We start from the raw sequence: 25,233 nt of genomic DNA on the forward strand, positions 1-25,233 counted from the left end.
AACAAATGAAGCTTTTCAGGTTTTTTAATTTTTTTATTTTTAATAAACTGTTTATTAATATGTGGTCTCAATACCAAAAACTATCTACAGAACTGCTTGACCACCACAGAAACCTACGTCTATATTCTCCTGACCTGAACAAGTATGGCTTTGTTAATCTGCCATAATTCTAAGAGACTTATTTTAAAATTAACTCCTACTCAACTGTAATACTTCTTTTATTCAACTTTAGATGGCATCATATTAAGATTTAGGATCTTTGTCTATTACTGTTTGAATTATTTCACTGTGACTAATTGTCATGTGTAAATTGTAAATGCTGGTTTGCTCTGAACATCCTGGTTTGAAATCCAGTGAAATATAAGTCCGTTAATAAACATCCTTTTATAATTTAGCTTTCTTTGGTGTTGTAATACCATTCAAGTAAGGTATGATGAGCAATACTCTGAAATAATTCCTAAAAAACACTTATAACACTTGTCTAGTAGCACTCCTGTATATAATGCAATCGGCATTTAAATAGCAAAAGCAAAATTCCAGACAGAGCATTGACCAAACAACTAACATGATACGTTTTCAGCCTTAGTATTATTATTATTATGTGACACCTCCACGGAGTCCAAAGACTCATCGAGGGAGAGCACCAGTGAGAGTGCTGCATACATAAAATAAAAAAAAAAGTATTATTTTTTTCCTAATCAGTAACCAATTTATTAATAAATAAATCTACAGATTTATTTATTAATAGTGTTTATTTATAATATAATATAATATAAATATAATATTTATTTAAGTGGGGCAACACCCCCCACTAAAAATTTCACTGGCTGGCCGCCACTGGATATCACCTACTTTACAACTTACCATCTGCACTACTCAATCCACTAGCTACAGCGAACCACATCACCTACACTAATGCCATCTACTACCCACCACTACCACCAGAAATATTTTCACAGACAATCACAAACATCCATGGTGAGATTTGAACCAGGAGCCTTTTGGCTGGAAAGTGGATATGCTAACCACCACTCAAACAACCATGTTAGCATGGCTAGGTTAATTTTCTATGGTTAAGACAGTCATAACGATAAATATATAAATAATAATAAAATAACATCTCCCTCTATATGTTTGAAAGCATTGTATTCCTTTTCCAAATAAAAAAATTCACTTTTTTTATTTTATTTATTTTTTAATAATCAACTTGGAATTACAGTTGGTTGAGTACAGTACTTTAGATATTAACACTTTTCACCCGAGGAGTTAATAACTCCTTAGATAAAAAGAATGTTCAGGTAAATAGTTTGAATTAGTTACATCATCACCATGATGCAGTCTGAATGGTTTGACCTCCCCTCCAATCATTCTTGATATGCATGGTTGGAGGGGGAAGCTGAATTTTTCACCAAAGCAAGGATATGAGGCCAGCATTTAATGTCCATTTACTGCATGTTCTCTCTCAGTGATATTCTTGTATTGAAAGATCAAAAACCCTTTCAACTCTGCAGTGAGACTAGCTAACTTGCCTTTGATTAAAAAGCCCTTATAATCTACAGAACTACTTGACTACCACAGAAACCTACATCTACAATCTCCTGACCTTAACAAGAATGGCTTTGTTAATCTGCCAAAATTCTAAGAGAGACTTATTTTAAAATTACTTTAGGATTACTATATTATTATTATGCAATCAAGTTATCATTACTAGCTTTCCTATAACAGCTGTTTTCCAAATTAATCTTCTATTTTAATAAGAGATTAATTTGGAAGAAAATTAATTTAATATTGTTAATATTTTCCATTATGGTCTTTTAAAGTAATACTAACTGTTTAAATCCGCATAGATATTGGTCTTTGTCTGGATCTTTTTCATTCCATCAAACACTTATTAACCTTCACTCTTCTATTCTGTTTAGGCAGCCATACCATCCTACAGTACAGTTCTGCAAACACATCTCTAAATGCTAATAATGAGAAGTTTCTTTTTTATCTTCATTTTTAGTATGATTCCTCTATCAGGGATATCTTTTAACCAATAATTTTTCTCTGAAAACTCTCATATCTATATCTTTAGATCTAGCCAGAACACACAATTTACAGACAGTGTAGATTGGAAAAACCACCCTATCATATCAGTCATTAGGTTTATAAAATAACAGTGTTTGCGTGTCCCTACTATCGTTTCTTCGGATCCATAATGATGGCAATGTAATGTTGCTGAAATATAGGAATCGGAATCAGTTTATGGTAGATATGTGACAAAGGATATAAAAACAACCTTAGTTAAGCTGATCAGAAGATCTCAATTCTATGAAGATTTTAAAGATGGAAAGACATATTCAAGTGTTTTTCTTCACAGTATGTGTAACTTTTTGGAAGGTCATGTTGAACTGAAAAATGGTAAAACGTTTATTAAAAAAGGTAAACGACAAATTAACCATGCCACATCCAGTGATCTGGTAGAAGTACAAGATCTCGCCATTGAACTTCCTTCTTTAAATACGATTTATTATAATTTTATTGAGGATGCAGAAGATATGAAGCAAGATCATCATAACAGCGTAGAAGAATGTCTACCTTCTGGAAGAATAGTCCATATTTTGAAAAGAAACTGGAGTTGTCTGACTGGAACAGTATTCAAAGTTCCAGGAGTCTTAATAGATAATCTTGGAACAAGTAGCATAAAATCTCACAGTCGCATAGATGAAGTTATTTGACTTATTCTATGACCCTTCTTGTTGGGAAGAGGTTGAAAAAAAATCTTATGGAAACAATATCCACTATAGATTTAAAGATGGAAAGACATATTCTGGTGTTTTTCGTCAATGTATGTGTAACTCTTCGGAAGGTCACGTTGAACTGAAAAATGGTAAAAAATTTATTATAAAAAGGTAAATGACAAATTAAGCGTGCCACATCCAGTGATCTGGTAGAAGTACAAGATCTCACCATTGAACTCCCTTCTTTAAATATGATTTATTATAATTTTATTGAGGATACAGAAGATATGAAGCAAAATCATAGTAAAAGCATATAAGAATGTCTTCCATCTGGAAGAATAGTCCGTATTTTGAAAAGAAACTGGAATTGTCAGACTGGAACAGTATTCAAAGTTCCAGGCATCTTAATAGATACTCTTGGAACAAGTAGTATAAAATCTCACTTAGCCGCAGAGCTGAAGTTATTTTACTTATCCTGTGACCCTTCTTGTTGGGAAGAGGTTGAAAAAAACCTTACGGAGACAATATCCACTATAGATTTAAAGATGGAAAGACATATTCTGGTGACTTCGTCAATGTATGTGTAACTCTTCAGAAGGTCATGTTGAACTGAAAAATGGTAAAAAGTTTATTATAAAAGGTAAATGACAAATTAACTGTGCCACATCCAGTGATCTGGTAGAAGTACAAGATCTCGGCATTGAACTCCTGCTTTAAATATGATTTATTAATTAAATATAAAGAGCCAATAGGCTTCATTTTGGCGATATAAACATTATTCAAATTAAGGGGCTATTAAATCCCACATTGTTTTAAAACCGAATAAGAAACTTAAAGATTGGAATCAAAGAGTTTCATGCCGAATATAGTAAACTATAAAGTAACGGGGAATTACTGGTGTGAGCTAATGCAAGTAGTCCTAGTGTGTAGTACAATCTTGGGCAACTCGTTGCATAGGTGGGGAAAGTTCAGATCGCTATTCTTAGGTATTTTCCATAATGTAAAAACACATTTCCCAGGAAATGTATGCTGTTATTACATTATGGTGGGAGGTCACTACCCAGACTGGTTTCAGTCTTTTTTAAGGCTTCATCAGTGAGTAGCTAGACCAAAAGATACCAAAGGGTATAGCGAAAAGAACTTATATACTTTGCTATATGAGATGTCAACCAGGTACAACGAGATTGTACTACGCGAGATTGTACTACATACTAGGACTACTTGCATTAGCTCATGCTAGTAATTCACGATACTTTATAGTTTACTATATTTGGCATGAAACTCTTTGATTCCAATCTCTGAGTTTCTTATTCGGTTTTAAAACAATGTGGGATTTAATATCCGCTTAATTTGAATAATGATTTATTATAATTTTATTCAGGATACAGAAGATATTGTTAAACTGTGAATGAAATTGTTTTGTATGTTTTATTCTTCATTCACATTTAACATAATCTGCCATATCCTAAGCAAGACATGTTTATATATTATTTGTTAGTCTCTTGCTTAAGATTTATTATTTATGTATTTTCCTTGAATTTTTTCAGTTATTATTTAATTATATAATTTTAATATATGTTATGTTAATGCAAGGACTCTGTAGAAAATACCATATGTTTTATTTATTATATTTGTAAATGAGGGTGAAGAAAAAATTAAGTAACTGTAATATTTTTCGTTATTACTTTTCATTATTGAGTGTAAAGGTATAATCTTATATAATGCTTATGTTTACGTTTTGTTTTGATCGTTGCCATGGAGACAGAAATAAAATAGAACGTGCGAGCTTAGAGTGTGAGCTGCGGTGATTGGAAGTATGGAATTAATATGAGTTGGACAAGTGAACAAGTTTTGGTGGGAAGAAGTGAGGTATATAAGGGGAAAGGTGAAAGTAAACAAGGAGACTCAAGGGCAGGAACATTCAGAGCACTACGGAGACGAGAAGAAAACTTATAGGCGGCTGAGAGTGAGGTCAGCAGTGGCAGTAATAGGAATTTTAGCCTTGATAGGATTAACAAAACTGCAAGATTAATAGGATATCCAGAATAATTTCATTAAGTTCTAGAATTACTATGTATTCCTATAATGCTTTGAAGAAGGATTATGCAAAGCTCAATTTGTTATGCAGTAGGAAACATGGACAATTATTCTGCCTTCTAGCAAGTCCATCAAGATTTGAGTAGCGCGATAAATATTAATTCAGTTATCTCCATGAAGAATTCTTTTAAATAGTGATTCATCGGAGTAATAAGTGAATATAGTTTTGATATGTACTCACAATGAATCTGATGTGCTAAGGATTAATCCCAGTAAGAACAGTACCACTTTATTCTATTTCAGTGCGAAGATTTAAGTGATAGCTCCGTCTCTTATATCCTAACATTTACAATGGCGTTTTGCTGAGTTTAGCCGAAGTTTGAAACTTGAAAGTATTTCCCCTTGAAGTAATAGCTGCCAACATTAATATATTAATAAGAGCTCTCTAATACCCATATATAAAAAGGGAAATAAAACTGAATGCGAGAATTACAGAGGCATTTCCCTACTGAGTGTTCATGGTAAGACTTATGCAAGTATGCTTGAGAAACGGTTGAGAAGAATTGTGGAAGAAAAGCTGGATTCAGGCCAAATAGAGGCTGTCAGGATCAGATCTTCACTTTATGACAAACAGTTGAGAAATCATGGGAATATAAGAAAGATCTGTATTTAAGTTCTGTCAATCTGGAAAAGGCATATGGCAAGGTGCCAAGAGAGAAGCTATTCAATATGCTACAGTTATATGGTGTCAATGGGACATTATATCAAGCAATACTTAGTCTCTATCTGAGTTGTAAATCAGCAGTTAGAATTGAAGGAAGTACAGGAAGATGGCTTAATGTTAAATTTGGTGAGACAAGGATGTACATTATCCCTTCTGTTATTCATTATCTATATGGATGACATTATGAAGGAAACTGGTATTAAACATGATATCAAAATTGGAAATGTTAATGTTAGCTCTTTGCTTTATGCGGATGTGTTATACTTCTAAATAAATCAGCTACAAGTCTGCAAGATTCCTTGACTAAACTGAATAATTGCTGTAATAGATATGGTATGAAGGTCAGGAATTAAAAGACAAATACAATGTAAATAGGCAGAATTATTGAAAATGTCAACTCCTTTGTGAACGGAGAACCTGTGGAACAAGTAAAACATTTCAGCTACTTAGGCATGATTTTTAGTGAAGATGGTAAATTAAATATGGAAATAGACAACAGAATCAACAAAGCTGGTATGGTAGGAAGTGTTAGATCATGAATGGGAGACTTTATTGAAATAAGAATCGCCCATACAGGATGTATCTAACTGGAGGAACATACTTGTGCTTTTTGCCATCAATTTACATTTAGTAGAGAAATATTATCATGTTAAACTAGAGAGAATAAGATTAAAGAAAAAGCATTAAGTCTGAGGCTTTCTACAATTTAAGACAATGTAATAGAATTAGTGTAATTTTGAATATATGATAAAGCTTCACCAATAGCATAAAACTTATGTAAACAAGAAAGTTAGTACACTGCTAACAAAAGGTCCAAGATTACAGAAATACCACAGTCGTGATGTAATGTCCGTAACTATAGAATTCATGGGAAAATGTTTGGGGTACACATTCCTGAAAATACGACTCTGTAAGGTAACGGAGTGATGTCACTAGTAGGAACAAATAAGGGACTCCAGTGTGTGAGGTTCGAACTCAGAATAAATGGCACTGAAAAAGGAAATATATATATACAGCAGCACAGGTCAGATACCCCCCCTCCCCTGTTTTTTCTGTTCCGGAAACTTCTCCATGTGCTGTGGCCATCATGGACAGTTCCTATGCTCCCATAGCAGACCAGCATGTTCTGGCTAGATGAAGCACCAAATTATGGCAGAACGTGCCGATATTAGGAAGCTGGAGAGAGCACCCAAATTCGTATCATGCAAGTGAATGCCACATGGTGATAGATTATGGCAGCAGTAATATTCCACCACAAAGAAACAGACAAAGGAATTGATTTAATCCATGCATTGTAGATAAGTACTTTCATTTTCATACCCATATTATTTGATAATAGTGAGTAAAAGAGATTTAGATCCTCAGTGAAAGAAAAGTGAACTTTGATACCCAAGAACACTCAGGAACAATCAAAGGAATCTCATTAGCTATCTGTCTGGGAGTCCTAGTGTTATGTAATTTCAACAGATGTTGGAACAGAACTGATAATTAAACTTTTATGTGCCTTTAGAGTTTAAACGAAGGTTTTGTGCCAGACGAGCACCAGTTCATGTTTAATTAATGTGAATCTTATTTATTAGATGTTTTAAATATAATCATGACTTGTATATATTAAGTACAAGAGTTGAGTGTGAAACTTTAGACAGAATTTATCTTAGTATTGCCTTAATATCTTATTAAATGTTTGTATTTTCTTAGTTATTCAATAAACATATTTTATAATGTGTGCACATGTGTATTCTGACCATGATGACTGACTCACCACCCATTAAAATATCGAACCTATAAGTGTGGGGGATATCCAGGTTAAATCAAGAGTAAAAGGGCTACGACTACAATGTTAGGGTATCTACGGCTTCCTAATATAATTAGATAATATTAGTGGCACTTTATTTCTCTGAACCTTCCCTAGGATAAGATATCTCTATTCAAGCTGGCACAGCAATTGAACAAACAAATTTGCCTGAGCTCGAAAAGGGGACAGGAAGTCTCACAGAAATCAAGTTAATAAAATATCTTAGAGCCCTATAGAAAGAGGAAAAGAGATAGATAAGAGAAACCAAACCATACCAAGAGTAAAATATAACAGAAGTCAATTGAATAAATTCATATGTAATAAGAGAGAAATTAGTCAGAACTCTAAATCAGCTGTATACAAGACAGTGTTGAAACCAGTTTTAACTTATGGATCTGAGGGCTGGGTCAGAAGCAAAACATTTGACAAAAGACTAGAGACCACAGATATGAGAGTCCTGAGAAAGATTAGAGGCATGAATAGATGGCATCAGCACAGCTAATCTCAGGTGGTATGGTCTTAAACAAAATGGGAAAGGAAAGATTATCAAAACAAGTGTTCTCTGCCAGGAAAACAATCCAGAGGAAGACAAAGATATAGGTGGATTGATATGGTACAAAGTGCTGTAGATGATAGAAATGTAAGATCTGATAATGTTGGAGTCTTGACAAGCAACAGACTAATTTGGAGGAAAATTGTAGATAGGAAGTTAGTAATGATGTAAATTTTGCATGTACTACTATCATATCATGTACACCCCTTGAGGGTACATGGCAGGAATTTGATCATGACAATGAAAATTTTAATGATGATTCCACAAATTAAGACAAAATTTTTGAAATATGCAATGTGCAAAGATAATTAAATCAGAAATGTGAAAGATAAGAGATTTCTCATTAGTATAAACTCTTGAGTTGCTTAAGGACAAAGTCTTCAAATTCTCATAATACTTTACCATATGTTTAACAAGTGACAGATTTCTCATTGGTGTGAATTCTTTCATGTCTTTTAAGATACAGCTTTCTGGCAAATGATTTTTTACAAGTATCACAGCTAAAAGGCTTATCATTAGTGTGAACACTTTTATGCTTTTTAAGACCATAAGACAATGAAAATGATCTATCACAAATTTCACAAGTAAAAGGTCTCTCACCAGTGTGAATTCTTTTGTGATTTTTAAGCCTCTCCATTCTTGAAAATGATTTTTCACAAGTGTCACAGATAAAAGGTTTTTCGTTAGTATGGATTGTTATATGCTGCTTAAGATCATGTAATCTTGAAAATGATTTACCACAAATTTCACAAGTATAAAATTTCTCATTAGTATGAACACTAGAGTGTTCTTTAAGATCATGAGAGGATGAAAATGATTTCCCACAAGTTTCACAAAGAAAAGGTTTCTCATGAATATTTGTGTGTTGTTTAAAAGTTGCAGATTTTGAAAATGATTCACCACAAGTTTCACAAGTAAAAGGTTTCTCATTAGAATGAACTCTTATGTGTTCCTTAAGGTGATATGACCGTGAAAATAATTTACCACAAGTTTCACAAGAAAAAGGTTTCTCATTAGTGTGAATTCTTGCATGTCTTTTAAGAGTTCCCAATTGTGAAAATGATTTATCACAAATCTCACATGTAAAAGGTTTCTCATTTGTATGAGTTCTTGCGTGACGTTTAAGATTACACAATTGGAAAAATGACATACCACAAGTGTCACAAGTATGACGTTTCACATTGTTATGAATTCTTAAGTGTCGTTTAAGACTTAACACTCGTGTAAATGATTTACCACAGGTATCACAGGCAAGATTCTCACTGGTGTGAGTTTTTGTGTTCCAGATTAGTACAAGACTGGATTCATCCAAAGTTTTAAGGATCAAAATTTTTTTACTTGGTGGAACTACTCTGTCTTCCTTTTGTGATCCATATTCCTCACATAACTTCTCAGAAGATTCAGCTATACTTATTACATTAGTCTGTGTTTCTTCTTTTTTATTCCATGAACTTGAAGATGAAGTGTTAACTGTTTCAGTTAACAAGCCTTCCTCCATATCAATTATCCACCAAAAGTGGGATAGCATACACAAAAAACTTCAGAATTGACATGAAAGGTTCTGCCTTAGAATCCAGATAGCATTTCAGTTCACCACACTTCACTTTGCTGCATCAATAAACTTGATCTACCAGGGAGAAAAAATGTAATTCAGCATTCACACAATTTATATTTATTTTCAAATAATTCACTCTTAGCTACTAAAAAAAGTTAAAAAATTATATAGCATTTTATAAATATATGATGTATCATAGTTATGTCAAATCAGATACCTGTCAAATTTTCAATCTATAAAATACCCACTCTTACGAGTAGAAAGTATAAAGAATAATAAGAATATAATTAATATTTATCAACTTCTTTGCTGATATTTGAATAGTATTATCTTAAGAGCACAAAAACAGTATGTTAGAATACATGAAATAACAAATTTAATCAGTGGACAAGACAATTAACTAAATTCCTAATTAGTGCCATCTATTGTTGGATAAAGGGCAAGAGAGATAAAAGGGAAAAAATAAGTGTCATTTCATCTTAAAATGACTGTCTTCCAGATTTTTGGTAAATAGTGATAGAGCCATACTTGCTGAGTTTTGGGGAATACTTTAAAGCTGAGGTTGATTCTAGAAAATCAATCTGAGTTATGATTTCTCTGTAGCACTTTTGTTTTTTTCCATGTTTTGTCAAGACTTGTCAAACTAAATTAACTTTCATCCTTTCAATCACTAACAAAAACAGTATTTTTTGTCTATAAATTGCATGTGTTCTGATACCTGATATCCTACTAATGACTTCACATCAATTGCTTAGTATCCCATAATGCAAAGCACGTTCCTACGGATATGTATCAAACTGGTTGTTGAACATTGATAAATAGGATTAAAAATGAAGTAGAGAAGCTATTAAAGAATAAACAAGTTGGTTTTAGAACAGGTGTGAATATTGCACATTACATTTTTACTTTAAGGAACATCATTGATCATTCTTGTGAATGTAACATGGAGAGTTTGAGAGCAGTTAATGGGGAGGAGAGGCTGATTGTAAGGGAGCAAGAGGTATATATGCCACGAAGGAGTTGGTATCTGCTTGACATATTTTTTTAATACAAATCTTGCAATGGGTCAAGTTCCAAAGGAATGGAAGAAGGGCAAGATTTTGCTACTTCATAAGGGAGGTGACAGAACTCAAGCATCAAATTATAGGCCTGTCTATGTGTCAGGTGTTGTAGTTAATTTGTTGGAGAAGCTGGTGAGAACTAGGATCCAAAATTAGGTTGACAACAATGGCATTATCTTTGATGGTCACCATGGATTTACTAAAGGGAGGCCACGGTTGAGTAATCTACTTACTTATCACAATAAGGTGATGGTCTCCTAGGACAGAGGAGAGGGATACTAAGTAGTATACTTAGATTTTGAAAAGGCTTTTGATAGATTACCACGTGGAAAGTTGATAGTGAAACTAGAGTGGATGGGGTTGGATATTAGGTTAGTGCATTGGATCAGAGACTGGCTATCTGATCGGTATCAGCAAGTTGTGTATGAGGGAGTAATATCCAGGAAGAGGAAAGTTGCTAGTGATGTCCCCAGCGTGCTGTTTAACCTGTATGCTAATGATATCGGCAAAGTTTTGGATGGGGATGTGTTTTACATACTTGGGGGAAAATGTAGATACTGAAGATGGAATGTGAAGACCATAATGCAAAGTCTGACAAAAGCTAATACAGCCTTCAGAAAATTAAATAATATATGAATATCTTCAAACCAAAATAAAGATCTTTAATAACAATATTAATGCAATTTTATTATATTTATTATTATATGGATTAGAGACATGGAAGTTACTTAAAATAACAGGAATCTAAATTAAAGTTCTCAAACCAAATGTCTGCATAAAATATTTTGCTTGCAACATATAACAAATGATGACGTATATAAGCTGAGTGAGCAAAAAAAGCATCACTGATGAAATTAAAAAAATGGAGATGCAAATGGACACATACTGAGGATCGACAGCAGCAGAGATTCCAAAAGTGACTTTGACATGGTTCACAAATGTCAAATGGAAAAGCCTAAATTAATTTCACAGAGAATAACAGAAAAGGAAAGACAGACTAACTCATTGAAACAGTTAGAGAGAAGTTGAACTGGTGGTAGGGATAGATTTATCTGGAAGAAACTGCTCTCAGCCTTATGTGATATGAGAAACAAAGAGAATAAGCAAGCAATAGTTTCACAATGGCAGCTGCCGTTTGAAAATCTCATGATTTCATAGCACATGTGGCTCTGTGCCCTCTGACCAAATCTGAATTATTGTGCTTAGCTCTGGTCACCGGTAATAAATTAGCCTTGAGGAGGATGCAATGACAGTAAACAAAAACTGACTATGTTGGTTATGAGAATAGACTTGGGGCATGTGCACTGCAGTCTGATCGACAGCAGACGAACATGTGATATGATTGCAACATTTAAACTGTTGAGAAGCAGTTATAGGATTGGCACTGAGATCTTGAATATTATAGAACAAGGGGAGGGGAAGCAAGGACAAGGGACTTCTTTTGGTATGGAGATTTGTTGGGCCATGGAACGCATTGCCATATAGGGTGAGAGCATGAACAGTGAACAAGTTAAAGGAGAGGTCCTGAGCAATAATATAATAATAACCATTTTATATTATTATTATTAGTGACACCTCCAAGGAGTTCGAAGACTCATCGTGGGAGGACACCTCTTGTACAACTTTATAGTTTCATATAAAGCCAAGACTCTCATAGAGCTTGTGGTTCTTAAAGAAAAGTATGCAAACTAGACAGGAAATTTACTGGATAATGTAAGGATGCCACTGCAAAAGCTCACTCATAAAAAATAATAAAAAGATAAACATTCACAATGACTTTATTCCTGAACCTGTCTTATTATCACAACTTTATTTGATGAAACATTCTTGAGCATTAGCAAGATTTGTTTTTGTACCAAATTCAAGCAGAACATTTGGCCAGTTGGTTTTGATCTTTCCATGTATGTTAAGGCATAAGTGCTAGGAGGACATCATGTTGGAGGTTTAATAGAATGTTTACAGCACTAGTCAAGGATTCAAAACTAATTTCGATGCTTACAAAATTTCATCTCAGTCACTGAGACATCTTCAGTGATTATGTGATTACAAATAACTCTTGTAATACACACACACAAAGACAACACAATACTAAATGAAACACATGGGTGACTGAAGTTTTATTTAGGTGGTGGTGTTATGTCATTAAATTTTCCTTAAATCTCGTTTAGTTTAATTATAAGCTTGCCTCTCTATAATTACTATTAGACTCTTCCCATATCTCACTGACTTAAATCTCTATCATATAGAGTAAGAACCTACGTTCTTACTCTATCATAGCAAATATTGTAATGGAATTATTTAAATAATTCCATTACAATATTTGCTATGATGTACACAATTAATCAGCGTACATCATACTGGCATGAATGCTGCTGTTCAACCTTAGAAGGTAGACAAGAATTAGGAGAATTAAAGGTGAAAGAATTAGGGATTTATCAAGTGTTGCTCGGGTTATGTGTTCCCGAGTTCATGTTAGATTTATCAAGTATTGTTCCGGTTAGATAGGGTTGTGGGAATAGATGACATATCACCATGTATTTTTAAAGAATGTACAATAGAGTTAGCCATGCCCTTGTCCTGGTTATAAGAGAGTCTTGTGTAGTGGGTAAAGTGTCTAAGTTGTGGAAAGAAGACAAAATAATACCTCTTCACAAGCATGGTTCAAGAACAAGTTTCCAATTATAGACCAGTCTGTATATCTGCAGATATGATCAAAGTGTTGGAAAAATAGGCTAGATATAGAATACAGGATTGGGTTGATGAATAAGATTCTCTATGATAGTCAGCATGGGTTTATGATGGGCAGGTCTTGTTTTAGCTACGATTTTATGATAAGGTGACAAATATGTTGGATAAGGGAGAATCATATGCAGTGATAATCTTGAACTTCACAAAAGTGTTTGACAGATTACCACATGATAAGTTGGTGTACAAGCCACAGAGGATAGGATTAGATAGAGCGGAGATTAGTTCAATGAAGGATACTAGAAAGTTGTGTATGATGAAGCTGTGTCTCAGAGAAGGAAGGTGACCAGTGGCATGATTCAGAGTTCTGTTCTTGGGCTCTTACATTTGACTTTTGTTAATGATATTTCATGTGGATTGACTGGGGGATCTCAAATATTTGCAGATGATGCAAAGGTAAGTAGAATTATCAGGAGTAGTGTAATTCTCTACAGGAAGATATGAATAGACTTTTAGCTTGAACAAATGAGTTGGGTTACATTTTTGGTGATAGTAAATGCAAGGTAACCACCAATACAGTATTGGTGGAGCTGTATACTTCTGGAAGTGGATGAAATTTGGGATCTTGGAGATGGAATAGAGAAGAAATTATAAAAAGATTGGATGTTAAGATGAGAGGAACGAGAGACTGTCCCTGGAAGTTGTATAAAGATGAGGTGAAGAAGAGAGTGAGGAGTACATTTTTTACGTGGAGAGCTGTGTGTGGAATGCATTTGTCGAGTGCATTGTGAGTGCAGGTAGTATAAATAATTTCAAAGCTCATGATAGACTTCTTTGCTACTTCAGTGGGTCTCCCACAATGAGTCTGTTGACTCAATGGAGGTTATAAAATAATAATAATTATTATTAATTTATACACAGTTCTCCTCAATCATCAAATGAACTACAGGCATCAACATAATCAAAGCCTCTCTTTTGACACCTACTTGCTAGGCATTCATTACTGCTGCACTTCTCAACTCTCCATTATCAGAGAATGGTAATATAGTTACTATCTTCAGTTTCTTATTCTACTCTAAAGCCTATTGCCAGATGATTAATCTGATAAAATAATAATAATTATTATTTTCTTTAGATTCCATTTGAATCCACATTATACTATACATTCTCCCACATCCAAGGTGACCATTCTTACCTCATTCTCTGTGTCAAGTTGTTTCGTGCCCTAACAATCTGACTTATCCCAAGCAACAATCTCTCTACATACCCATGCTTCCACGTTTAGATGCAAATCATCTCTCATTACACAGTTCTCCTCTATCATCAAATAAACTACAGGCATCAACATAATCAAAGCCTCTCTTTCGACACCTTCTTGCTAGGCATTCGTTACTGCTGCACTTCTCAACTCTCCATTATCAGAGAATGGTAATATGGTTACTATCTTCAATTTATGGTTACTATCTTCAGGTAAATGTGGCGGTCGAGTTTAGCTAGTCTAGAAAACGTGTTTTTAAAGTTAAATATAGTGTGGCTTTTTGTCACAAATTGTGCTGCAATTGTGCATCGGTTAGAAACAAGTGTCCTTCAGTGGTATTATTGTTTAGAACTGTGTTGTATATATTGTGTTTTCACTGCCGTTTGTTTCACTATATCAACGTGTAAAGTTGGCGTCCAACAAGAAACATACGTCAGCGGCACGCAGGACTTCTACTACTACACGAAAGGCTGGCTCAGCGTTAGATTTTTTGCAATGGATGCGTTGCGGAAACTGCTATATGTATGCACCGAAAAATGTGAAGGATCTGTGGTCGGTCTGGCAAAATGAGAAGAACGAATATGTCGACGTATGTGAGAAGTGTCGGGATAGGCTGGAGCGTTTAGGAATGGAAGCTGACATCGGGACCGTAGCGGAAGAACTTCGGTGGGAGTTTATGAAAATGAAAAATGACCTTCATCTTCTTCATGAGGAAGTGGAAGTGATCGGTAAGGAGATACTGGAAGTTAAAGCGGAGTTTAATGTGTTAAACAGAGAAATTAGGACTATAGAGATTACTTTAGCTGAAGTAACTAGAACAGGATTACATATGGGTGAGTCTTTGGTGAATGATTCAGTAATAAATAGCATGGGAGTGATTGGGAGTCAACATAATAAAACCACAAGTGGCCTAGAAGAAATGAGATGTAGTGAGAGTGGGGGGGATAAGTAATAGAGAGTTGAGTAATGAAGCTGGGAGAGTCATGTTGAATAGTGTAGAGAATGAGTCCATGAGTGTGGACTTGAATGAAGTTAAGAGTGGTAAAATATATGGTGATTCTATGATTAAGGGTATGGAGAGTGGTATGCATGAGGAGTGCTTGGCTGATGGGACAATAGAAAGAGTGGCTTTAGCAATAAAGAGAGGGCATGAAGCAGACAAGATGATAGTTATGGTGGGTACGAATGACCTGAGAGGTAGTATAAATCGGGTAGGAAAAGATTTAAGAACATTATTAGATATTGTGAAGAGGAAAAGTGTCAATGGGAGAATAGTGTGTGTGCTGCCTCGTTTTGACAATTACGAGTTAAGTAGACGAGCAATGATAATGAATGATATGATTGCAAGAATGTGCAGAAAAAGAGGTCTGGAGTTTGTTGATGTTTGGAGTGTGTTTGAAGGAAAAAGGCAGTTGTATGCTAGAGATGGACTGCATCTTAACATGGAAGGACATAAGCGATTGAAGAAGTTATTGTTTTCTGAACAGGTTGAAGTTATTGGGCAGGGAAACTAATATTGAAAAGGTTGAGTGTAAGAGAGAGAAACTTTAACACTGATTTGTATTTATTGATCCTTATAGGCTGAATAAATTGCAGAAGAGAGGGGATAAAAATCGGCATAGGACTACGGTAGTTAGTGACTTATATATCAGTTCTAAAGCCGGCACAAGATCTAGAGGGAATCTGCAATTTTTGTATACCAATGCTAGAAGCATTCGAAATAAGAGAGAAGAATTTTTGGCATTAGTCAGTGAAATCTCACCAAAAGTTGTAGGCATTAGTGAAACTTGGCTGTCAGCAGAAGATGTGGTCACTGGAATTGAATGTGATGGGTACAGTATTTCCAGGGAGGATAGAGAAGATAGAACAGGAGGAGGAGTACTGTTGATGATAGCTGATGTGTTGCAGCCAAAGAAAGTAGTATATCATGATGATAGACATGTGAATGAGAGTTCATTTGAGGCAGTCTGGTGCGAAATAGTGACCAACGCAACCAAATATACAGTTGGATGCTGCTATAGGCCAGGGAGTATGGGGGGAGATATTGAATTCATGCATCAGCAACTTAGTGCAATGAGTGAAGGCTTGGTGATTATTATGGGGGATTTTAATTAAGGTGATATCAATTGGAAGGAGGAAATATCACGTAGCAAAAAGGAAATGGAATTCATACATCTTCTACGAGATAATTACTTGAAACAGCACATAACTGAAGGGACACGTGGTGTGAGAGTGTTGGACCTGGTTATTGGTTCAGAGGTTATATGCATAAGTAAGGTGTCCTCGTTACCTCCAGTTGGTGAAAGCGATCATGTGGTATTGACTTGGGAGGTTGCAAAATCTGTGGATTTTTCTATTAAGAAGGGGTATGTACGGAACTACAGGTTAGGCAATTATAACAAGCTTCAGAGTGAGCTTGCAGCCATCCCATGGCAGAACATATTGCAAGGGAAAGATGTTAGCAGTGCTTGGGATAAAATCAGCGGGTATCTGAGGAAAGCAATATCAGATTGTGTCCCCATGGTTAGGAGGTCAAACAAGGCAGGCATTAGATGGATGAGCAGTAGTATCAAGCTTGAACTGCAAAAGAAAGAAAATGTTATGGAGAATTTACAAGGAGAAAGGCGATCAGGACACCCATGAGCAGTACAAGGCGCAAGCTAGGAAGGTTACCAGCATAGTAAGAAAAGCTAAATCAGATTATGAGAAGACCTTAGCCAAAGAGATCAAGGGTAATCCCAAAAATAGTTCTTCCGCTATGTGGCAAGTAAGAGGAAGAATGACTTCGGAAGGATAACCTTAGTGGGTGCTGATGGTATCGAGGTGACAAAATCAGATGTAATAGTCGAGCGATCACTTTTCAAAAGTCTATCACCCAAGTGAGGATATCTCTATACCTACAGCAATACCTAATGTGAGAATTGAAGCTAAAGAATCAGAGATATTAAATATATTGCAAGATTTAAATGCAAACACTGCGGTAGGCTTAGATGGAATATCAGCTCGGGTGTTGCGTGAATGTGCAAATGAATTGTCAACCCCTCTCACCTGGATATTTAACTTAAGTTTGAACTCTGGTATGGTCCCTAGGGAGTGGAAGTTAGGCAAAGTGGTTCCTTTGCATAAGGGTGGCTCTAAAACTGCGGTATTGAATTACAGACCAATCACCATCTCAAGAGTAGTGGTAAAAGTATTGGAAAAGTTGGTTAAAGACAAAATTCAAGAATGGGTGGATCAGGATATGATACTCTATAGAGGCCAACATGGTTTTGTTAAAGGTAGATCCTGCCTTAGCAATCTATTAACTATTCATAATAGAATAACATCTGAGTTGGACAAAGGAACTGGCTACACAGTGGTACTTCTGGATTTTGCTAAGGCTTTTGACAGGATACCCCATAGAACACTGTTACGCAAATTGGAGCAGATGGAAATGGATATTAAATTGGTGATATGGATAGGAGAATGGCTCAGGGAGAGATACCATAAGGTGGTGTATGGAGGAGCCGAGTCCAGAATGAGGCAGGTGACCAGTGGTGTGCCTCAGGGCTCTGTGCTTGGGCCAATGTTGTTTAATTTGTATATAAATGATATAGGAAACGGCTTAAAGGGAGATATTCAGTTGTTTGCTGATGATGCAAAGTTGTGTAGTGCAATAAAAAATCAAGCTGATGTTGAAAGTTTGCAGGAGGATTTAAATAAGCTGGTAAAATGGGCAAAAGAAAATGGATGTCAGTTCAATGTGGAAAAGTGTAAAGTCATGCATTTTGGGATTAAAAGATTACTAGCTGTGTACTACATCGATGGAAAGGTACTCCAAGAGATTGATGAGGCTAGGGACTTAGGGATATTGGTAGATAGGGAGATGAAGTTCAGAGGACACATTGCTAAGGTGTCCAAGATTGCACATAGGATTACTTGGTTGTTGAGGAACACACTGACATCCAGAGATAAAGAGGTTATTATTCCCCTTTATAAAGCATTGATACTTCCACATTTGGATTACTGTGCTCAGGTCTGGTCACCTGGATTCCTTGGAGATGAGGAGGCTGTGGAGAGGGTTCAGAGAAGAGTGACCAAGTTGGTGAGTGATATAAAAAATGCTCCCTACATTGAGAGCTTGTGGATTGCAGAGATTGGTTGATAGGTGAAGAAGAGGGGATATGATAGAAACATTCAAATTACTAAAAGGTTTTTATAGGATTGATGCAGGGGAAATGTTTCAGCTGTGTGATAGTGATGGAAGAACAAGAGGTCATCTCTGGAAATTAAAGAAGAGTGTGGTTAACAAAGGTGTCAGAACAAGATTTTTTGCCTGGAGGGTGGTGAATGAGTGGAATTCATTGCCTGACTTAGTTGTGAGCTCTTCGTCTGTAAATGAATTCAAGAAGAGATATGACAGATATTGTTTTGCTAGTTTGGGTCTCCCGCGATGAGTCTACTGACTCCATGGAGATACCCGTAATAATAATAATAATAACAATAATAATAATAATTTTTCATTTTACTCTGATGCCTATTGCCAGCTGATTCAGGCTACCTCTCAGGTTATTTATACCCATTATCATCTCATCCACATTTTCACCTTACTTAATCGCAATAGTCACAGTTCCTATATATAGTGTGTTTGGGAGGGACAGAGAGAAAAAAATCCGGGGAGGAGTGTAATTGATGATAGCTGTTGAACTGCAGCTAAGAAGAAGTTGAACTGCAGGATAGTGAAAAGAGCACATTTGAATCTATTTGGTGTGAGATTGAGACTAGCAGAACAAAATATACAGTTGGGTGCTGCTCTAAATCAGGTAATGGGTGGAGATAGTATGCATAAGCAAATAGATGCAATGAGTGGAAGGAGGGTAATTATTATGGGGGATTTCAACTATGGTCCTCCTTCCAAACATTGATTGGAAGGAGGAGAGGACACATGGGAGGAAGGAATTGGATTTTATGCAGTTATTAAGGGATAACTACGTGAGACAGCATGTAATGCAATATACTAGGGGTTCGAGAGTTCCTCACCTAGTAATTGCATTTGAGAATTTGACTGTATTGAATATGACCATGTTGCTACCAATTGGTGAGAGTGATCTTGACCTGGGAGGTGGCTAAAGGTGTGGAATTTACAATTAAGACAGGGTACATGTGGAATTACCGGCTGGTAAGTATGACAAGCTTGGGCGATTGCTTGGTTCAGTGCCATGGCATGTCAAACTGCAAGGGCTCAAAGTTGATAGTGCATGGGAAGCGGTAAAGGAGCATTTGAAGGAGGTAATGGCTCACTGTATACCTAGAATCTGGATAGTAAATCAAATAGGAATTAAATGGATGAATAACACCATTAAGTTTGAGCAGAAAAAAAAAGAAACAACTGTGGAGGGAATTTAAGGAAAAAAGATGACCTGCAGGCCCACGAACAGTATAAAGCACAGGCCAGAAGGGTAATGAGTGTTGTAAGAAAAGCAAAAGCAGATTATGAAAGGAAATTAGCCATGCAAGTTAAAGAGAATCCCAAACAGTTTTTCAATATGCTGCAAGTAAAAGAAAAAATGTATATGGCAAAATGATTTTAAGGAATGCAAAAGGAAGGGAGGTAACTGAATCAGTTGATATAGTGGAATTACTGAGTGAGCACTTTGAAGGAGTATATCCTCCAGGTGGTGATATTGCAGGAATGAAGGAACCAGTAGCTTATATGGGAATTGAGGTGAATGAAATGGAGGTGAATAGTATATTACAAAACCTTAATGTGAATACATCGATGGGATTGGATGGTATACCAGCTCAGGTCTTATGTGAAGCGGCTAAAGAATTGTCAGTGCCCTTGACCATTTTGTTTAATTTGAGTCTCAGGTCTGGGTTAATCCTGAGTGGGTGGAAAGAGGGGAAAATACTTCCACTGCATAAAGGAGGTTCCAAGACTGCTGTTGCAAATTACCAACTGATCAGCATATCAGGAGTCGTTGTCAAGGTTTTGGAGAAAGTAGTCAAGAGAAAAATACAGAAATGGATAGATGAAAATAGGATACTTTATGGGGGAAAGCATGGTTTTGTGAAGGGTAGATCATGCCTCAGTAACTTGCTCACGTTCTATAACACAGTGACGGCTGAAATGGTAATGGGTTTACAGTGATACTGCTGGACCTTGATAGGGCCTTTGACAGGATACCACATGGAATTCTATCAGTAAACTGCAGCATATGGGGATGGATATAGGGTTGGTGAGATGGATAGGAGGGTGGTTGATGAAGAGATATCAGAGACTAGTTTATTCAGGAGTAGAGTCCAAAAGATGACCCGTGATTAGTGGTGTGCCGCAGGGTTCTGTTCTTGTACCACTACTATTTAATTTGTTCATTAACGATATAGGAAAGGATCTGAGAGGAACTGTTCATTTGTTTGCTGATGATGCAAACAAATGAACAGTCAAATTTGATGTCAAATCATCAAATCCCAGATGATTTGACATCATCTGGGAGATGATTTGACATCATCTGCAATAGTGAATGCAGAGGATGTCAAAATTTTGCAGGATGATTTGGATAAATTGGAGGACTGGGCTAAGTAGAATGGATGTCAATTTAAGGTGGCAAAGTGTAAGGTTATGCATTTTGGGGTGAAAAGATTAGCAGCAGTATACCAGATTGGTGGAACTGTACTCCAGGAGATTGATGAGGCCAGGGATTTGGGAATGTTGGTGGATAGGGAGTTGAAGTTTAGGAGGCACATTGCAGAAGTGGCTAAATCAGCTCATAAAATCACTTGGTTATTGAAGAGTACTTTGACGAGCAGAGACAAGTAACCAACCACTAAGTTTTGATTCAAATCCTACTTTGGACATAGACTGTGAAATGGACATGAATATCTTTAGTTGAGAAAAAGTGACCTCTTTGCACATTGTTAGACCACAAGCCTAATTATTGGAGGCATGCAATGATGAGAAAATTTGATCTCTTCAGTAAGGATTCTGGATTATGTAAAATAAAAAAAAATATAAAATTAATAAAAAAAAAAAATCTTAGTCCAGCCATATTAACTATAAGTATTAGTCTTTTATGGTTAGGAGTTGAATAAAACTGAAACAAAAACACATGTTGGTAGAAGAGAATTTAAGAGTGACAACAGTGGTATTAGAAGCTGTGGAATTCCTGAATATGTAAAAATTATCAAGGACTTATGGTGTAAAAACATCATAAGTCTTTGCTGTGACTTGTGTGCTAGGACAAAAGTCACAGCAATACATATGGCAATTGGTTAGTAGGACAATCGCAAACATTCAAGCTCTTGGTAGAATTCGAACCCATAGATTCTTGGCTGGAAAGCAGATATGCTTACCACTCAGACAAACAAGCTGGGGATAAAGGAAGTCAAAGTTGTGCTATTGCACAGCAAACAACATCTAAAATGGTTTGAGATAAGGTCAGGTTTCAGACAAGGTTGTATAATGTCTGCTTTACTAATTTAACAGTAATTGACTGGATTATTATTACGTTGCACCTCCAGGGAGTCCAGACTCATCAAGGGAAGTCACACACTACAACTCTGTCTCCACCCAATTCTCCAGCTACAATCATCATTTAGACCAACATCAACTACTGCCTAACACCACCACCACTATTTTCACAGACAATCACAAACATCCATGCTCATGGCAGAATTCGAACAAGCAGTCTTTCTGCTGGAAAGTAGATACTAACCACTCGGCCAACCAGGGAGACCCTTATGAGAAAAGTTAAAGCTGTAAGAAGAGGAATTAAATGGAATTGTACTTCACAGTTGGACAATCAAAATTATGTAGACAACAATATTTTGATATCTTCAAAATACAATGATATACGAGCAAATTTAGAAGACTTGTATAAAACAGCTAAAATTGTTGGTTTTAAAATAAATATAACTAAAAATAGTTCTTGAATTGAACAGCAAATGCCACAAGGAATTAAAAATAAATATAACTAAAAATAGTTCTTGAATTGAACAGCAAATGCCACAAGGAATTAAAATCAATCAACATGCAGTAGATGTTAAGAATTTTACATACTTGAGAGCAAACGTAGACACTGACAGTGGAACTGATTAGAATATAATGCAAAGATTGAAAAAGCTAATGCTGCTTGAAAAAAAAAAAAAATAATAACAACATGTAGAATTCATTCAAATATCATAATAAAATCAAAATAAATATCTTCAAAAGCAATATTAATGCCGTATTATTATTATATATGGTTCAGAGAAATGAAGCTGACCAAAAAGTTCACTGTAGTTGGTGAACTGAGTGGTGAAGATGGAGAGTTATAGAGTAGGTGCCATCCCTCAGAGGGAGGGCACCTAGTCTTTTCTACATTAATCCTTTACTACAGTAAACCTTTATCCAAATCTACACAAAATTTGTGCATGAAATTTCTTCACCATCAGTCATGAAAATACCTCACATGCACATTTTGTTTGCTTACACTTTGATAGAGGATTAAACAAGAATATAATGTCTTGACATCTTTAATTTATAGTATAACCAAGTGAAAAAGCTTTCAATGCCTCTTTGATTAAAAATATTTTGGCCCAACATATAACAAATGATGAATTATTTATAAGCTGACTGAGCAAAATATCATCACCAATGAAATAAAAAGCAGATGGAAATGGTTGGACAAATACAGGATATGGACAGCAGAGATTCCTAGAGTTGCTCTGACATAGATCCCAGAAAAAAAAAGGAAAGTGCCGGAATTACCTGTGAGAGAAGTTGAATTGAATGATCAAGACAGAGGCATCTGAAAGAAATTGATCTCAGCCTTATGTGCCATGAGGAGGTTAAGTGAGCGAGCTGTATAACACAGGATGATGGGATTGCTGCCGTTCCTAATGAATGATATTAGCAATGGTTTCAATGGGAAAGAGCCAGTTATTTGCTGATGCTAAACTGGAGGAGCTAAATAATAAATAATGGCAGAGTGGAGAACCTGCATGAGAATTTGAATCAACTGGCACTGTAGCCAAAATATAATAATTACCAGTTCAATTTTGCATAATGTACAATTATGCAATCTAGACTGAAAAGCTACATATTACACTGATGAGAATGCACACTGAAAAAAAAAAGAAAAGATTAGTGATGAAGAAGTACTAATACGGAGATTTCATAAAATAATTCATGGGATATATTATGAAAGTGAACAGCACACTGCCAAGTGGGGATAAGCAAGTCCTTATCCTCCCTTTTATTACTCCATGTAATACCATATCTTGAATACTATGCTCATATCAGGTTATTACCTAGGTTTTATGGGGAATTCAGAAGTGATAAAGGGGATGCAGATGAAGTTGACTGGCCAGATTAAAGGTTTGTGGACTGAAAACTTTGGTTCATAGGCTATGACAAACACATCAAGTTACTGTATATAGAAATTTTTCTACATATGGCAGGAGGGAACATAAGGTCACTCACAGAAACTGAATAAGAGAATTGTAAGCAAATATACTCTTCAATTTCCAGGAATGATCCCTGTGTTCCCTCCTACCAGGAGAGAGTACAAGGAGACGTGCTGAAAGTAGAATGTATTGCCAGTGTTGGAAGACCACTGTGTGTGAATGAGTATAAGAAGAGATATGATAAGCAGTGTGTAAATGGCACCAGCAATGAGTCTTTGTACTTCATGGAGAGAACAGATAGAATAACTAACAGAACTCTACCAGTTGACCAACCTTTGCCAGCAAAGGTTGGTCGACTGGTAGAGCCTCTGCTATTAATGGCTCATGCAAAAAGTTAAGCAAGTTTGAGTGCAGTTAGTAGTTACAAGGAGTTCAATCGTTCGATGCTATTGGCACACTGTCCCTCGATGAGTCTTTGGACTCCCTGGAGGTGTCACATAATAATAATAACCTAAATACAAATTCTTTCTTAGAATGAGGAGATGAAGTTTTCAGTTTTTTCCGTCGAAAAATAAAGAAAGAAAATAAAAGTTTTTCAGAAAATATATTAAAACACTTTATTATTATTAGACCACCAAGGAGTGAGAACTCTCAATGTGCGAGATGCCCACACACACTTAACAAAAGGATAATCAAACCACACCTTAAACCCATTTCTGCACTCTCCACATTCTCACACAATACATTTCACTCACTAACCACTCTGCATGCAAAGAACCTGTACCTCGCATCTCTGCTCCCCTATTCTTAATATAGCTTTCACAGATTATTGTTCTACCCTTATCTCCCTCTACTCCATAAAAAATCTTGTCGTTTTCATTTTGATAACAGTCCCTCGCCTTAACACAGTTTCTGATCTTAAGGGAGGAGAGAAAACATTTTTGGTAATCGTAACATATGATTTAGCCAGAGAAATAATCTACTTACCAGTACTAATTCTCGGCTGAGTCTGCAATATGGTGAAAAACTGCCCATAAAAAGTTTCGAACTTCTTATAATCATTTTAACGAACCTAGTGATATGACAGTTTTGTACCTTACATCAACAAGGAATCTTTTTCTGGTTTTGTAAATAATACGATTCCTCTACAATCACTGCATCATAGCTATTGCTCTGGTGCATAGGCAATGCGAAATTTTTCTCGCTATGTAAATATATTTATTAATTTATTTAAATTTTGTTTGCAATACAGTATTTAATTTTATCATCAACAATCCTATATAATTCTCTTGTTTTGTAAAAAAATAAAATAATAAAAATCCGTCTTGTAGCACTTAGGAGAGCGAAGGACGCTGGCGGCACTATGTTTTCCAGGGTCATATTGCTACGCGCGCAATCATATGCACGTCATAATGAGATGCGGGCTATTAGCATAATGCGGCACTGTTCGTCGCGCAGTTCCACTGTTGTTAATAT

The 25,233-nt window shown here is 35.8% G+C and overlaps 1 protein-coding gene across 2 annotated transcripts; it reads right to left on the bottom strand.

Annotated features, from left to right (window-relative positions):
- Positions 1-1,199: 1,199 nt before the first annotated feature.
- On the bottom strand, positions 1,200-24,878 carry LOC150099133 (uncharacterized). Of its 2 annotated transcripts, none has more exons than XM_090403836.1 (2): positions 24,745-24,878; positions 1,200-9,459 (listed from the first exon to the last, which is right to left on the bottom strand). In XM_090403836.1, exon 2 carries the CDS (start codon positions 9,358-9,360, stop codon positions 8,242-8,244), a length of 1,119 nt encoding a protein of 372 aa, XP_090259962.1. In that variant the 5' UTR covers positions 9,361-9,459; positions 24,745-24,878; the 3' UTR covers positions 1,200-8,241. The 2 variants fall into 2 exon arrangements, with proteins under 2 accessions (XP_090259962.1, XP_090259963.1); XM_090403837.1 differs by lacking the exon at positions 24,745-24,878 and adding an exon at positions 24,542-24,672.
- Between the last annotated feature and the right edge of the window lie 355 nt (positions 24,879-25,233).

The sequence above is a fragment of the Typopeltis vanoorti genome, chromosome 14, assembly GCF_054136105.1.
Source record: "Typopeltis vanoorti isolate ZY-2024b chromosome 14, IOZ_Tvanoo_1.0, whole genome shotgun sequence".
Lineage (NCBI taxonomy): Eukaryota > Metazoa > Arthropoda > Arachnida > Uropygi > Thelyphonidae > Typopeltis > Typopeltis vanoorti.

Coding starts and splice junctions, on each gene's coding strand:
- LOC150099133 (XM_090403836.1), bottom strand. CDS start 9,360: ATGCTATCCCACTTTTGGTGGATAATTGATATGGAGGAAGGCTTGTTA.